This window comes from Chanos chanos, chromosome 5 (assembly GCF_902362185.1).
Source record: "Chanos chanos chromosome 5, fChaCha1.1, whole genome shotgun sequence".
In the NCBI taxonomy this organism is placed as follows: Eukaryota; Metazoa; Chordata; class Actinopteri; order Gonorynchiformes; family Chanidae; genus Chanos; species Chanos chanos.
The window spans coordinates 43,136,730-43,153,845 of record NC_044499.1 but is presented as its reverse complement, the minus strand read 5'-3'; the positions used below and the strand labels follow the sequence as shown (position 1 = coordinate 43,153,845).

The 17,116-nt window shown below is 40.3% G+C and overlaps 1 protein-coding gene across 1 annotated transcript; it reads left to right on the top strand.

Annotated features, from left to right (window-relative positions):
* The first annotated feature begins 4,627 nt into the window (after positions 1-4,627).
* brsk1a (BR serine/threonine kinase 1a) lies at positions 4,628-11,408 on the top strand. The gene is made up of 19 exons (XM_030775209.1): positions 4,628-4,712; positions 4,891-4,985; positions 5,260-5,345; positions 5,444-5,584; positions 5,888-6,004; positions 6,139-6,172; positions 6,303-6,371; positions 6,622-6,768; positions 7,592-7,623; positions 7,872-8,036; positions 8,273-8,370; positions 8,485-8,635; positions 8,840-8,900; positions 9,549-9,828; positions 10,028-10,076; positions 10,240-10,363; positions 10,701-10,908; positions 11,043-11,132; positions 11,233-11,408. Exons 1-19 carry the CDS (start codon positions 4,628-4,630, stop codon positions 11,406-11,408), a joined length of 2,208 nt encoding a protein of 735 aa, XP_030631069.1.
* The last annotated feature ends 5,708 nt before the right edge of the window (positions 11,409-17,116 follow it).

The window sequence follows — 17,116 nt, the reverse complement described above, 5'->3', positions numbered from 1 at the left end:
CTGGTGATATGGGTTCAGATCTTGGTGGAACATTCAAAAGCCCTTTGCTGCTTGATGTGTGGTGTTTCCAATAAACCCGATCCAAGAGGCCAGCCACTTATTTTATCAAAGCCAAACCAGAAATAGAGTAATCTGTAGAGAATGTGGGTGTCAATTCTACCACCTCTAACATGTTACGTGAGGGCTCTACCATTTGAGATAATTGCATAGCAACATTTTGGAAGTGAGCACAATGTCATTACTGGCAAGACATCTTTTCTGACACCTGTCTTACCTCGGAGGTTTTGATGTATGTTAGGATGTATGTATTATCAATTGTAAGGAAGGACTAAACCAACAGCTCACATCTCTCTGGACTATGGTCCCCACTAGAAGTTACTAGTCAAAGCCAGAAACATTGTCAACCTATCAGTTTCCATGAGAGTGCAACTGCAAATGTTTTGTATCCATATAGGCACTGTTCACGTTAAATGGTCCCTGAGAAATTAATGTGAAATGACATCTCTCAAAGAATAATGGATGTCCTTAAATAAAAAAAAGTCTTCCTTTGAAATATATATTTGAATATATTTGTGACATTTTTGTGACTCTACTGTTCTGCTTATTTGTGAAACTGGTTTTTCTTTCTATTAATATTATACATTACAGTATTAACGCAGGCACACAGTGCCTATCTGAAAACGTTTTGCGCCTGACACACGCACACAGTATGCACCCACAGTCTCAATGTTATCATCAGCTCACACAGACCGTGAAGATGGCCTTTTTAAGACTGAACCTATTAGTGTTGCTTAATGTCTCCTACCTGTCCTTTGCTGACAAATGCCAGTCAGCATGGCTTACATACCATCCTTGTCATCGTGTGAATCTGGAGCAGCGGGGAGACAACGTGCTGTATGGTACATGTCTGGAAATATCTAATTCAACTCCAGCTCAAGGACAGCTTACGCAGTTTACATATGGCACCTGACACTTAGCTGTCTGTCTGAAAGGCTGTTATTACTCTGCCTGACAAAGTTAATCTCCCCCCAGAAGAGTCCTTCCAGTGTAGACTATTGCATTCAATGCATTGAATTCTTAATCTCTCTCTCTCTCTCTCTCCCTCTCTCTCTATCTTTCTCTTTCTCTGTTTCTCCATCTGTCTCTCCCCCCTCCTTCTTTGTCCCTCCTTTTCGATCACTGGACTCTCACTGTTTATGTTTTTGTTTTCTCCCCTTCTGCTTTAAACATACTTTCTCACTCACTTACAGACACTCATACAAAAAGATAAAAATGCCAGAATCTGAGAGTATTCCCATTCAGTGCCAAGTTACAAAAGAGGAAATGAAAACAGTGACTCACATTTCCACGTTACAGAACCACTCATAACAGGAATTTTTGTGTCCCAGTTCTGAAAAGAATTAAAACGTTTGAGACAGTCTGCTCTGCTGAATGGATTCCAATAACTATAACAATAATAATTTTCTATATTTGTAACATCAGGTTGAAATACTGTTGAAATAGCAGTGAATAATCAAACCAAATGTGACTCTAAGTATATCTGCTCACTAATCTTCTACTCTGCTAATCTGTCAATTTTAGATTAGCACAACCCACAGTTTTCTTACTTGCACAGTAAGTGCATTATTCTTAAGTGGGGACTTCTGTGCTTGCCAAAATAATATTTTAAAACGGTGTAGGATGGTGCATTAGGACACTATGACCAAAGAGACACACAATAAGCAAATACTTTCCACTCTGGAGGGGGCTGTGAAGGATTTGGAGATGATTATACAGGTGTACAATTACGAGCGTGAGCCCTAGTGTTGCTAAACTAAAGAAGCACCACCAAGCCAAACTCCTGTGAATGTAATGCTGTACAGTATTAATGTATTGAATATGAAACTGGTGTGTGTGTGTGTGTGTGTGCGCGTGTGTGCGTGTGTGCGCGCGTGTGTGGTACATTACACATTTAACATTAAACTTTGTGTTTGAAATGCATGGTTTCTCTCCTCTTTTTTGCCTTTAGTGTGTGTAACTCTGTCTTTTGAGGAAACCAAGAGGTCATTGCATATGCACTTTCACCACAGGAGCCTGTACTGGGAGTCTTTAAAGTCCCATACTATTCTTGATGGCTTCTTAGTGCTCTAGTCTTCACCTCAGCCAAGTCTAAACAAATCAAGTAGTTAATTCTGTGGATTAAAAATTTCAGTGATGGAATGTTTTCAGGATGTCATGCCCAACAGCTAAATGTTAAATGTTACATGAATGATTGACCTTAATCATTATATGCAGCTAGGTTAAAGGATTAGATACTACTGCAGAGCAATCACAGGAAATGGATAGTATATCATGTACAGTGTCTACTCTCGATGCCATTTTTAGTTCAAGTTTTAACTAATGTGTATCACTGGCAAAAAATACCTAATTATGAAAATAGCTCTCATGTTTGAAACCTCCCGGAGAGCGTCAGACATGTGTCTGTACACTGGTCTTTCAGGTCATGTTTCATGTAAACATTGTACTACATTTCCTTTCAAATTGACCATTGCACTGATTGGACATTACATGCTGTTTGGTGTGGACTGTCAAACCTCATGTGGTCAAAGGGTCAGATCTGGTCTGGTCCACTTTGGAAACCATATTCTGTAACAGCAGCCATATAGACACTCAGGGTATTTAACACAAATGACTTTCAATGTTTCTAATGTTTATATATCAAATTTGATTCAATTCATTATCAAGGAACAGGAAAATCAAGGAAAATCACCCTAGGCAATTAAAAATACAAAGAATTTTAAAAAATTCTTCACACACGCACGCTTCTTATTTTTTTGCACTGAAACTGAATGTAACTCTAGTTTTTATTATTTGCATTTGAAAATATAAATACACTATTAACTCAGCCAAGGGCAGTGTCTTTTGTGGAGGCGACTATGTTTCTGGACAACTCTGAGGACTTTTTCACAGAGCACCAAGGTTACAAGGCGACCACACGTTTCAGTTATTTAATCTGCACAACACCGGCCAATGATGTTCATTTCCCAGAATACGAGCGCCATAGATTTGTACTATGTGGAAGCATGTCAGAAACACCAGAATGCTCTAACTGACATAAACCACTGAAGGGTTGATTCCACAGTGATTTACAACACAAGCCAACCATAATCTCGTAGAAACGAGAGAAGAAATATTTCGCAAATACGAATTCTGTCCCACAACTGAATACATGAATGCATGAAATGAATACAAAATGAAGAAAGCGACGGATATTGCACTGTGAAAAACCCCATACTGTCTGTCTCGGGAAGCGCGAGTGTATACGCAGAGCTGCGCGCATTTGAGGTTGCAGAGAGGGAGGGGACAGGGATGGAGACGGAGTGGGACCCGGATGCTGATGTGAGTGAGGAGAAGGAAGAGGGGAGTGAAAAGAACGATTAACTGGAGGGAGAAGAGAGGCTAAAAAGAAGAGGCCGTGATTTATAAGGGTTTCTTCACGGGAGAGAAGTATTATGATGATCTTCAATGCAACGGCGCTGATATTTTCCCTCCTAAGAAAGCGGCTAACGAGGGAAGTCTGAGTCGGCGAAGGAGGACACAGTTAAAGGGAGAGAGAGAGAGAGCGAGAGAGAGAGAGAGAGAGAGAGAGAGAAGATGCTGTGATACACTCATAGGGAGGGTTAGTGCAAGAGGGAGGGGGAGTGTGCACGGCTAAAGATGGTTGTTTTGCCAGAAACAAACGTCTCCCCGCAAAATGCGCTACACTGCGTATAGAAGCTGAAATGCCTAAATCAGCTCCCGAAAGAAACTTCGTCATTGCTAAATTTTAATATTCTGAGGAAAGAGGTGATACTGACACTAGACTCGCAAGGTAGGCTGGTGGAGTACTTGTTTGTTAAACAAAAAAGGATAACATGCTGCGTCCCTCACCTGTAAAATGGGCCTAGAAGGCTGTAGGGGGATACTCAAAAATGAAAAATAATTAATTTTATAAATTCGGTGGCGTGGAGCCTTCAGTACTTGTTATTTGATAGCAGTGTTAAAAGGCTTTATAAGGGATAACGAGGTGGTCTGGTTAAAGGGAAGTCCGTGAGATACATCCAGAAACGTGAACATGCGTTTTCAATAACATCAATCTTAAATAGTGCGTTTACCGGTTTAAACAAGTAGCAGCCGAATGGCATTTATGCACTAAAACAGGCACAACACATTATTTTTAAGAGCAATACTGTAGATTCTTATTTTGATTCGAGCTTTTGGGAGATGGCATAGCATACATTTAGTCCAATGTAAACATGTTGGTACTCCTCGCCCTCTTCTGTAATACTTGGCATATTTGTAGCTCTTCCTGTCCCAGGTAGGCATGTGTCGAAACCGTAATATTAAATGAAGAGTCTTGAGATGATCCGCGTTAAAATTAAACATGACACAACCTCTCTGATTTTAGAGCGACCATTGTAGGCCCCTCGATTTTACAATGCCGCAGCAACGCGTTTGAGTGTTAATGTCAGAGAGCCATATGTACAATTTGCGATGTATCCAAACTTTGAATATGACGTATCCAAGTTTTAGTTGGATACTAAAGAAGTACTCTCGAGTTTCATAGTACACTCATAAGTAGCAGCCGGTAGTGTAACAGACTACAATAATGTCGAAGGACCTGTCAGTGACCCAGTCGGCTCAGTACGTTGGGCCATACCGGTTGGAAAAGACGCTTGGGAAGGGTCAGACAGGTATGGGATATTCTTTCTCTGGCTTGTTCTCTTTGCATTATCACTTCTTATTTAAATAGAGATTAAGTGGTGTGACATACATGACAGATATTCCAACAGCATTATGTTTTCTGAATAGCCTATGATTATTGACATTCATTTCAGTGTCAATGTGTGTTTGTGTGCATTTTTTGAATAGGTTTGGTGAAGCTTGGGGTACACTGTGTCACTGGACAGAAGGTGGCCATCAAAATAGTCAACAGAGAGAAACTTTCAGAGTCAGTCTTGATGAAAGTAAGAGAGCATGTTCTTCAAACGTTGGCTATGAATTTTGATACTGCTAAACTTTACTGTTTAGTTTGATTATATAAGAAACTGAAAGCAACACTAGTTAGACTGAAGTAATATGATTGTATTAGTAATGGGGCAACGCAAGACAAGTGATGACAGGTGTCAAGTTGCCAGGTGGTAGAGAAATTCATGTGACAGTATTTTGACACTTCTTTATCTATCTATCTATCTATCTATCTATCTATCTATCTATCTATCTATCTATCTATCTGCCCAGGTGGAGAGAGAGATTGCAATTCTGAAGTTGATTGAGCATCCACATGTGTTGAAACTGCATGATGTTTATGAAAATAACAAACACTTGTGAGTTTTACCGCACATCACATTCGACTCCTCCTTCACGTTCATAAATTCCCCTTTCCATTCTCTGTAACTAATTGGTCTGTCCCTCAAATTTGCAGGTATCTGGTGTTAGAACATGTTTCTGGTGGGGAGCTTTTTGACTACTTGGTGAAGAAAGGGAGGTTGACACCCAAAGAGGCTAGAAAATTCTTCAGACAAATCATATCAGCCCTTGATTTCTGTCACAGTCATTCAATATGGTAAAGAAAAGATGACGTCGCATTGACAAAAGATAATATGTTGTAGTTACGAACACTGAAACATGTCATGAAGGATTATTACTGCTTAACACCATAATAGTTAAGCTAATGCTTCATTAACTACTGAAATGCCTCTATTTGTAGAATAATAGTTAATTTTCAGTTTTGTAGTTTATTGTACATTGGTGACAGCAACCCCATGAAGTTCATTCAGTTTCCATTATTTGTAGTTAGTTGCTTTGCCTTCAAAGATGTTTGATTTATAAATAGTCTTTATTACTGAATGGCTGGTATGCTTTACAGTCACAGAGACCTGAAGCCAGAAAACCTCCTACTGGATGAGAAGAATAATATCAGGATTGCTGACTTTGGCATGGCCTCCCTGCAGGTGGGGGACAGCCTGCTAGAGACAAGCTGTGGGTGAGTTTATTTGTGTTTGTGTTTGTGTCTTGTCTCTCACTAGTGTCTGTGTCTGCTTATGTTTGTGTTTTTACTGGCATTATCAAATGTTTTATTTGGATTTTAGGCTAATGTTTTTACTCTTTTTATTCTAGATCTCCGCACTATGCTTGTCCGGAGGTCATCAGGGTAGGTCCCTTTGAGAGGCTGTGTAATAATGTCACCAATTCCTGCAGTTGCCAACTGCAACATAAGAACTGTTGGTCCGTTGCACTTCAGAGTACGTTGTCTCTCTGACACTGTTTGGTTGTGCCCCCAGGGGGAGAAATATGACGGGCGTCGAGCGGACGTCTGGAGCTGTGGGGTCATCCTCTTTGCCCTGCTAGTGGTGAGGAGGAATTTTTTTTTTCTTTTTTTCCTTAGATGTCAGTTTTCTCAATTTTATCCCCTCTCCTCTTTTGTTTTCTCGTGTAAGTGGTTTTGATTTCCTCCACATATTTGTTAGCTCTTGTTCATAACTGTATCAGTGGGTGTTTAAGCATCCGCCCCCCCCCCCCCCCCCCCCCCCCAGATCTGTTGGTTTCACTCATGGAACCTCGTCGTCAATCTGTCTCTTTTTGGTTTTTCTTCTCGTTCAGGGTGCGCTCCCGTTTGACCATGATAACCTGAGGCAGTTACTGGAGAAGGTGAAGAGTGGAGTGTTCCACATGCCTCATTTCATTCCCCCAGACTGTCAGTCTCTCCTCAGGGGCATGATTGAGGTTGACCCTGAAAAACGCCTCTCGGTGAGAACACAACACATAAACCTTCTGCAAAACGCACCAAGAGACTATAGCTACGGGCACCCTTTGACAGATTTATGATGTGCTTAAGATGTGATCATGGAACAATTTATGATGGAGCCATTTATGATGCTACTGTTGACTTTGTGGGTATGTTTGAACGAGCTCCTTCTCAAAAATAGATTTGAAGACACTGTAAAAGTTCTGTAAAATTAGATGAGAAACTGGTAACATTTTATTTTGTTTATAGATTGAATATTTAAATATATTACTGTCCATTTCTTCCAAATGATTTCATTGTAGACAATTATCAGACAGATTCTGATGGATTCTGTAGCCCCACACAACTACTTAAAGAAAAACATGGGAAGAGCTAACTATAAACTGCCATGTAAATTTTTAACAGAGTTTAAGTAAGGATATGACTTCTTGAGGCAACCCCAGTTACCGTCAGATGGTTTCAGTGGAACTAAAAATAGTTTTGAATGTGGTCAGAATTTCAGTTGCATTCAAGATACTGTAGTCAGCATTAACGGCCAGGTGTCTTCATGCCATATGAAATTTACACCAAACGATCTAGCAACTAACACACTCATAAAGCCTCAGACAACTTCAGCTTGTCTCATTTAGCCTTACTGTTTTTGAGTGCTCAATGAATTTTTACCCTTAATGTCACGTTTAACTTATAAACAGGGGTGTGAAATAGATCCTTTGTCTCAGTCTTTACTGTATGTCAGCATTTGTATATTTAGTTCACCTTGAGATACAATGCCTTCTGCTTGTTAGCAGACTGTATTAATCGCTCTGTTCATCCTTCCACCCACAGCTTGAGGCCATTCAGAAGCATGCCTGGTATCAGTGAGTATTGATTACTTCTGTCTGAGAGATAACACTCAGTACAGGGTGATGCAGATGAATTCTTGCAAGTTGTCTCTCATTGTGCATGTCTGTTCATGCCATCTGCAAATATACAGAAATATGGCTAAAGTAATCCTGATTTTCAGACACCTGGCATACTTTGGGGCCATCATTAATTGACATTGTGTAAAATCTTTTTTACTGGAGAATGTGGTAAAATGATGTGTTTGTGTTTGTGTTTGTGTCAGGGCGGGACGTAATGAGCCATGTCCAGAGCAGCCTCCTCCAAGGCGTGTATGTGTGAAACGGATCCTGTCATTGACAGATCTAGACCCAGATGTGCTGGACAGCATGCACTCCTTGGGCTGCTTCAGAGACCGTGTCAAACTCACCAGAGACCTGCAATGTGAAGAGTGAGTGAAGTGCACTGTTGGATAGTACAATTTCGTTACGCTGTTTTTCTGCTGTTATTGTGTGTTACTTCATGATGATTGTTTCAGCTGGTTATTACAGGATTCTCATTGTCTACGTCTCCTCCTGCTTTAGTCGATGCCTTACTTCTTTAATCATAAATCTCTCTCTCACTCTCTCTCTCTCTCTCTCTCTCTCTCTCACACACACACACACACACACACACGCGCACACACAGAGAAAACCAAGAAAAAATGATCTATTACCTGCTCCTGGATCGAAAAGAACGATATCCCAGCTATGAGGATGAAGATCTGCCACCCAGAAATGATATAGGTCAGTAGTAGTGTCAGAGGAGAAGTTGTTACAGCTGTGTGGGCGTGCGAGAGTAGATTTTATTTGTCTTTGTTAGTCATTAGGAATATGTCATTAATGACCATGCTCTCATAGACCCTCCGCGAAAGCGTGTGGATTCACCCATGCTGACCCGGCACGGGCGCTGTCGGCCAGAGAGGAAGAGCCTGGAAGTGCTGAGCGTGACAGAACAAGGCTCCCCTACACCGCCACGCAGGGCACTGGATACGTCCGTGCACAGCCAGAGGTACCCACACAAAACCCACAGACATTTTTGCACTTTACTCGGCTATAAACGGTGAAGATTGGAGGTATCTCATGTTTAGTTATCACAAATATTCTTACTTTTCTTGTACTCCCTTTTCCGTTTTAGCATTTATTAACTTTCCTTTCAAGTGTAAATTTTCTCTCAAATGTGAACTTCATTTCTGCCCCTCTCACCCATGCACAGATCGAGATCAGTTAGTGGAGCATCAACTGGTCTGTCCTCCAGTCCACTAAGCAGTCCCAGGGTAAGGGCCTAAATGCCAGTCATTACTACTCCCTATAATATCCTTTAATACATCTCTTATTTTTGTGTTGGATCTATTGATGATGAGGCATTGACATATGAATGGCATTTTATCTCACATTTTGTTAGAAAATGACCAAGACAATCTGTTTCATTTCTGAATAATGATATTGCCCAACCATTCAGGGATAGATTTGATAACAGTCACACACAAGTCACATAAGCATCCTTCAACAGCACTGACCATGTATCACTCCTCACAATAAGCACAACCATCAGCCATAGCTCATAATTCACTCCCAGACCTCTCTCTCTCCATATCCCCTTCCCTCTGCACTCCTCTCCATCCCATTAGAGTCCCGTCTTCACTTTCAGCCAATCAGAAGTCACTGCAGCCACCACACCGAGAGGTGGCAGCACCATCTCCCGCCCTGCCAGATCCCATGACTCCAAAACCCAGACGCTGCCATCCAAAGCACCACCCGACCGCCCCACCCTTCAGTCCATGAAATCCCTCCCTCTCCACACCCCTCCCTCTCGCTCCCCTTCTCCCTCTCCTCTCCTCTCTCCCATTCCTCGCTTTTTGTTCTTCCCAGACCCCTCGGCTTTGCTAAAGTCTGTGACTAAGAGCTTGTATCCCATGTCTCAGGTCACCCCTCAGGGCTCCCCCTTGCCCACCCCTCTGGGGACACCTGTTCATCACCCCCACCACCCACCTGCTACCCCTCCCTCTTCCTCTTCCTCTTCTTCTTCTTCCCGCGCTGAGGGTGGTGGCGTCGGTGTCGGTTCACTCTCATTGACCCCACCCTCCAGTCCTGGAGGGGGTGGTGGTATGGCAGCCAGTAGCTCGGCACATTGGAGAACACGCCTTAACTCCTTCAAGAACAACTTGCTGGGGTCACCTAGGTTCCACCGCCGCAAACTGCAAGGTGAGTGGTGGATAAGGTGAAATAACATGACCTGAAGATTACGTCATGTGACATGATACTTACCAGAGCTTGTCAGGGCAGTCTCGCATTTCAAAGAGACATCTGTCTATCTAAAATTTAAAGAACTAGATGCAGACACAAAATTAGATGTCTGATTGTCTGTCTAATGCTCCACTCCTTTTTCCTGTGTCTCTTTCAGTTCCCACTTCGGAGGATATGTCTAGCCTAACACCAGAGTCTAGCCCAGAGTGAGTGATGAAACAAACCTGAATCATGCCAGCACATAATGTCAGCATTTAATTTGTATAAACATAGGAACCTTGGTAATTTTTATAAATGTAGGACCCTGGTAATTTTATATAAACATAGGAACCGTGTTGTGAACCCTGTGGTTGTGTGTATCTCTTTCAGGTTGGCTAAGAGGTCCTGGTTTGGAAACTTTATCACCCTAGAGAAGGAGGAGCAGATTTTTGTGGTGATCAGAGACAAACCACTCAGCTCTATCAAGGCTGACATCGTCCATGCCTTCCTCTCAGTAAATATCCCTCTGTTTCTCTGTATTTCAGTACAGTGCTGAGAATTAGTTTTGTTGGTTATAAATAGTAATGATGAGACAAATGTTAATTTTGCAGCCTACAAACATGTAAATATAGGATTTTTGGTTTCTCTTGGTTAAATACAAAGTTTCATAAGTATAAAATAAGTAGGATATTATTTAAGCAGCAGGCAGTTCTAAACAAAATTAACTTTTTTAACTTATTCCCACAACCTCCTTTGCTCTCTCTCTCTCTCTCTCTCTCTCTCTCTTTCTCTCTCTCTCTCTCCCTCTCTCTTTCTCTCTCTCTCCTTGTCTTGTTCTCACTCTTCGAAAGATTCCATCTCTCAGCCACAGTGTCATCTCTCAAACAAGTTTCCGGGCAGAGTACAAGTCCTCTGGAGGTCCGTCCGTCTTCCAGAAGCCTGTGAAATTCCAAGTGGACATCTCCTTCTCTGAGGGAGAGAGGGCAAGAGAGAGGGAAAGAGAGAGGGATGGTAAGAGGGATTTTGGAATCTACAGTGTCACCTTCACTCTCATATCAGGTAAAAGGGCTTTACCAAATATTACTGTTCCATGCAGATCTGTGAATCTCAAATGCTAAGCAGAAAAACAGTCGTATATGTCTCTACTTTACCATGTGTGTTTTTGAGTCTTGTGTGTTTGTGTTCCTGAATAGGACCCAGCCGCCGATTTAAGAGGGTGGTTGAGACGATTCAAGCCCAGTTGCTCAGCACTCATGACCAGCCTTCTGTACAGGCTCTTGCTGGTAGGATACTCAAGTAAACTTGAAAATACATACACAGGCATATGTGTGCCCACACACACACACACACACACACATCTCTCTCTTCGCCTTTCTCTTACAGATGAGAAAAATGGACGCCCTCCTGGAACTCCAACCAGACAGAACTCTCGTCGATCAGAGGGCGGGGCAGATCGCTGTGAGTGGGTAGATCGAGGAGACAGTGGGGTCTTGCTCCAACGCAGGGGCTCAGGCAAAGAGCGGACCCGTCTGCTGTCCTCCAATGGGACCCAGTCATAATCCTGAGAGAAAAGTCCCCAATGCAGCAGCCCATGCAGATGTGAGGCATATCATAAACCAGGAAACATCTACTCCCCTTTCCTCCATTGCACCTCCAAGCATAACGCCGGTACTTATGTTATATTTTTGAAGGTGCTTGTCCCTATAGAAACAAAACCAAAAACTGGTGAATGAAGGCACAGGCTTGGGAAAAAATGGAAATACGAAAAAAACAAAAAAAATCAACAACAACATGGATGCTCCTCATTAAAAGTTAGATATCCAGAGGGAATTTCCCAGGTTCTGAAAAAAATGAAATTGTAAAAAATGAAATCCTAAGAAACGCATATCGATAAATATATCAGCTATACCGCGTCTTGCATCGCATTGCGACTCTTACGTGACTAATAAAAAAAAAATCCTTAGGATGAAAAAGCTAGGGGATATTAACCCACGTGGGAGAATTCCTTGCTAAGTAGTTCTAACATTGCAACTAGATAACAAATTAAAACTAACTACACTGTAGCATTCCTAGACCATAACCCCTTCATCCTCGATTGTTTCAAATTGGATGGGCTGATTTATGGAGATCGATCTACTGAGCCTATATATGTTGCGCCTTGCTTGAATTTACTGAGATTTACAAACACCAAAGTGGTGCTTGTGAAGGGAGGGGTTTGGGATTGAGAATGGAGATCCAGGTCAAGGATTTCTTTGACTAATACTAATGATTTTCCTCAGTGAGGTTATTAAATCCCAGTGCCCCATTCACCCAAAGTTGTTCACTACCCGCAGTGATGAAAACTTGTGAGGTAGGTCACCAGTTTTTTCTAACGATGCTAACTGGTATGCAATAAAACAAATTAATAAGCTAATAGAAGATCAGTTTGAATAAGCTGTCATAGATTCATTTAATTACCTCCTGGTACAGATTAAACCAATTGGGTTTATATTCAGCACTGCTTATCAGCCTTCCATTAATATCACCTGAGATGTAATCAGTCCTTGAGACATATTTACTGTGTTTTAATGTATGCAAAAGTTTTTTTTTTTTTTTTTTTGCAAACTCAAAACCACATGTTCCACCTATATCACCAATATTATGAAATAAGTTGAAATTTTGGCTGTAAAAAGCTGCATGCATTTTAGAACAGTATATGAGGTCTCGGACCATCCTGTTAGCAAATTAAGAGCATGAGACTGCATTTAAAAGAAATCCTGAGTCCACTGTATGATGCTGGAGCCCTTGCTGAATAACCTGGACTGCTGACATCAGCTGATAGGATTGGAGCCCTGTAATTCCTGTTCCCCTGACAGTATGTGAAACGGAAAAAAAAAATTCTCAATGTCCTTTGTAGCTTCAGCGCTCTTTTTTAGATAACAATGTGAATGTCATGATTTTTTTTTTTATTTCTGTTTGGTTTAATGCAAAAACATTTCGTCATGTAGTTGGAGGATGGCATTCATGGCATGAACACGGCAATGAAGGAAGTGGAATTTGACTACGCACGTCTTTGTCTAAATTAGAATGAAAATCTAGGAAAATGGAATTGTTCATAAACTGGAACATATTTACTATGTAGGGAAATTATTATAGAATATCTAGTGAAAACAGACTAAAAACAAATGAACATCTGTTTGTGGTGAAGAACTAATTGTCCTAAAAAAAAATATTTTTTGATTTAAAGCAAATATAAATATATATGAATGGATTAATGAATAAAAAGGACCATTTTGAATACCATGGACAACAGTGACAAAATGAGCCCCTGTGTACTCGTATGCCTATAAACAGCATTCACATTGTGATGAGAAATTCAGACGTTATCCAACAGAACGCCTTGTCACAGAACTCTGAGGATGAACTGGAGAAAAAGAAGAAACCTACTTTTAAGCTATCCATCCATGACTGGGCCAAGGACCTCACTTCCCATCAACCTCATTCCTAATCCCCATGAAGTTCTCACTCTAGTGTCTGTCTATCTTAGCCATGTTATTACGATACAGTGGAACTATATTATGTTGATCACTTTGTACAGCACTGCTTTATCACTGGGCTTCCTCGCAGCATAATTATGCAATTGATCCAGAATGATTACAGAGAGGCTTATCTCCCAGTCTTTCTAAAAGTTGTGCTAACATGTTTTCAAAGTGTGATTTGATCCCTGAAAGTATCAAGGTTGTAATGTTTGCTTATGTTGGTTAAGCTCATTTATTTATTTTATTTTATTCTATTTATTTAATTACATATTTATTTGTTTATTTATTTATCTGTCTGTCTGTCTGTCTGTCTGTCTATCTGTCTGTTTATTTGTTTGTTTTGAGTATACACAATGTTAATGTTTGTTCATTTTGGGCAAATGCACATATTATTATTAAGCAAATTATTCATGTGGCACTTTAGAATGGTACTAAACACATCATATCTTGTGAATTTAGATTTTGTCTGGTGTTAATTTATGGTTTGTTATCCTCATCTTTTTATACATTATGTCATATCCATAGAATCCATGTAACAAAGGAAGAAGAGATGATTGTGTGTTATATGCCCCGGCCTCATACACTAGTGTCATGTTGTTCAACATACATGATCATGTTATAAACAAGCAGGATGTTGCGTGAAAAGCTACAAGGCTGTATGCACTGAATTATATGTACATCTTTGTAATGTCATCATGCGAGTGTATGCAAGTGTACCGCTGGGAAAAAAAAAAGCTATTTGAAATATGTTCTGCGCTCTATTCGATGTACACCAATATTGTTTCAACATGGATTGCAAATTTGATTTGCAACTGGTCATCAGCATATTCAACGTGCAGTGTCTGTGTTTCAGTGTTATCTAAACCATTTATCAACATTCAGAATCTGTTGACTGATAAAATATGCCAAATATTAATCCATACCTGACATCTTGTGCACGGAGAGGTGTGCATATGTTTGTGGGCATTACATGTAAGCTTACAGATGTATGTGCACGTGTGTGTGTGTATATGCACAATATTCATGCCAACTCTTTTGTGTCTTCTGTATGAGTGTGTGTGTGTGTGTATGTCTGTTATATATGAGGGTTTAGCTAAGAGCTGCTAATCAGTCTGTCATTTAAAAAAAAGGATTGAGGGTCTACTGAAAGTATCCTGCAGACGTGATGTGACATACATCAATAAACATTAAAACTCTGCTGTCCAAATTCACATACAATGATCTGTCATTCACTACGATCTGTCATTCACTAATCCTGGTTTACTCTCAAAACTCTGTATTACTCTGACCACAAAGATGCAATAGCCTACTTCTTGGTAGGTTACTCAGTTTTAGGAGTAGTATGCATCAATTTAAACGAGTCTCCCCCTTTGTTCTTAGGTTTTAAGTTCAGTATGGTTCACACAGGCCTAAGATCAAAAAGGGTTCTCTCTATTTATCTGTACCACCTTATCTTATTAGTACAGCTGTCACCCTTCACAAATGTTTGAAATCTGATTAATTCATTTTGACATTAGGATCAACTCTATTAATATTGCTGGGTACTGCTGTGAAGGCTGTTACCTGTTCTCCGTATTCTAAAACCTGAATTGGACAAGGTGTTCCAAAAAAGCTATATAAGAGATAAAAGTAGAGGAGCCAATCTACTGAAAAAATACCTAATACAATAAACATAACATAAAGACATGCTATAGTTACAGAGTTGTCTGTTGTTATATAAAAAATGATGACTGAGATTCTGGTCATAAAATATTCAGCCAATGTAAATGATTTTGGGAAATAAATTTCAAAGTATTCTCCTAAATGTTGATGTTTATTTTTCATTGTCAGCCAAAGCATGCAACATTTTAAATACTCAAAAATGAGATAAAATGTCATATGAACTAATCGTTGGAGAGCATAAAATGACGATCAGTTTCAATCTTTTCTTTGATTGTTATTCACAACTAGATATAAGAGAGCCTAAAGGAATACCTATATAGGGCTTGTTTTTTGCTTGTGTCCCCTATGATTCTATATAACAAACCCTACATAGTTACAGTAATTGTGATATTGCTAAATTTGATTCACTCTCTCTTCTCACTGCCATGGATGTATGCTAAGCTTTGCACCACTAGATGTCACCAAAAACATCCAGCAAAACTAAATGCTTCACTAATGGCTCCTCAGATTTGGAATAGAAGAGTTTCAGGAGGGCCCATTCATATTACTGGATGTGTTGTACTTAGTAATGAAGGGCAGCACGCAAATTCTGCGCAAACTCACATGACAAATCATACGAAAATACATTCAATACAATCCGTAGAAGACAATCCAATTTCAGTCTAATAGAAGTCCTGTATTACATTGTTATGATGACAAATAGACCCTTAACCATTATTCACTCAGTTGCATGTTTTTCCTTTGACTATAATCAAAGTTTTCCTTTACGCTTCCATATCGTCTGATTAATATTAATATGATTTAAACTGAGTCACTACTTGATTAATTGATAAGAATCACTTCACAATACACCCTGTTGTAGTGTTTACTTCATCTCTAATGTCAAAACTAAAAACCAAATACATTTCTCTCATTGAGAACTGTGGTATGTGTGGTGAAGCTTGGGTTTGGGTTTTAGTTTAAATCTCATGAGCCGAATGGTTTGTTGAAAACTGTCATCTAGTTGAACTTTAAGAAGGTTTTCAACCTGCCAAATGTACACTGATATTAAGAGATATGGGGTGATGATGATAATGGTAGGTCAGGAAATATCATGGTGTCAGCAACATTGGGGATCAAAATAAAATAGGACTATATAAAACAAAAAATAATTCTACAACGTGTACCGAGACCGATCCAGAATCAAACGCGTGGCATCACTCCATGTGCTTCAACAGATTCCTCCTCCCTGGCGGTCCATTTTGGCTGAATAACAGTATATAAGTGTATTCTGATAATAGCTCTCGCTTGTGGCTCGTGTAAGAGGGCGAGGGGAGGCGGAGGTGAGGTGGACCAGACTACGCGTGAGTTCGACTATGAGAGCGAGGGGAGGGAGAAGAGGGAGAAACAGCCGCCTTCAAAAATGGCGTCTTCAAGAGAAAATGACTAATATTATGAAAAAAGGAGGCCTCAATCTCGAAGTCGAATCGAATTTTACAAGCTTTGGAGCATTGCATTGTTTTTATTCCTGTTTCATCGTTTCTTTTTTCAAACATACAAAGGAAGGAGCGCGAGATATTGAAAATAGAGCAACACCATCTTATTTTGATGCGTCGACAGGGCTAGCTCGTTGCTAGCTCACAACAAATTTTGGGTGGGAAGGAATTTTGCATGCCATATTGCAAAGCACTAAGCGCATATTTCTCGCAGTATCTAAGATTTTCCGCACAGGAAGTATAGTAATGGTGTAACATTTTTACTGTTGCGTAGCCAAGACATTTTTCGCACGAGTAAAGTAAGTGGAGAAAGGGGAGGAGAGAGTGTGTAAAGGACGTATACGGTCATATGTGTCCATCAGTAATTTATCGGTAACCGGGTCAAACAAAAGTATCGCTTTGATGCTCAATTGCAGTCAGTCGTGAGCATGATAGATTACTTATTGAATAGTTTTTTAGAAAGAGAGCGCTGAAACCGGAGGTGAGGTGCGTTTTTTTAGGTGGTCGGTGAACACCCCCTCTATCACGCACTCTTCTCCCCTCCATTTCCCTCTCCTTCTCAATATGCTCTTTTTCACTCTCATGGACTTGTTAGTTGTGCATTTTGGAGAA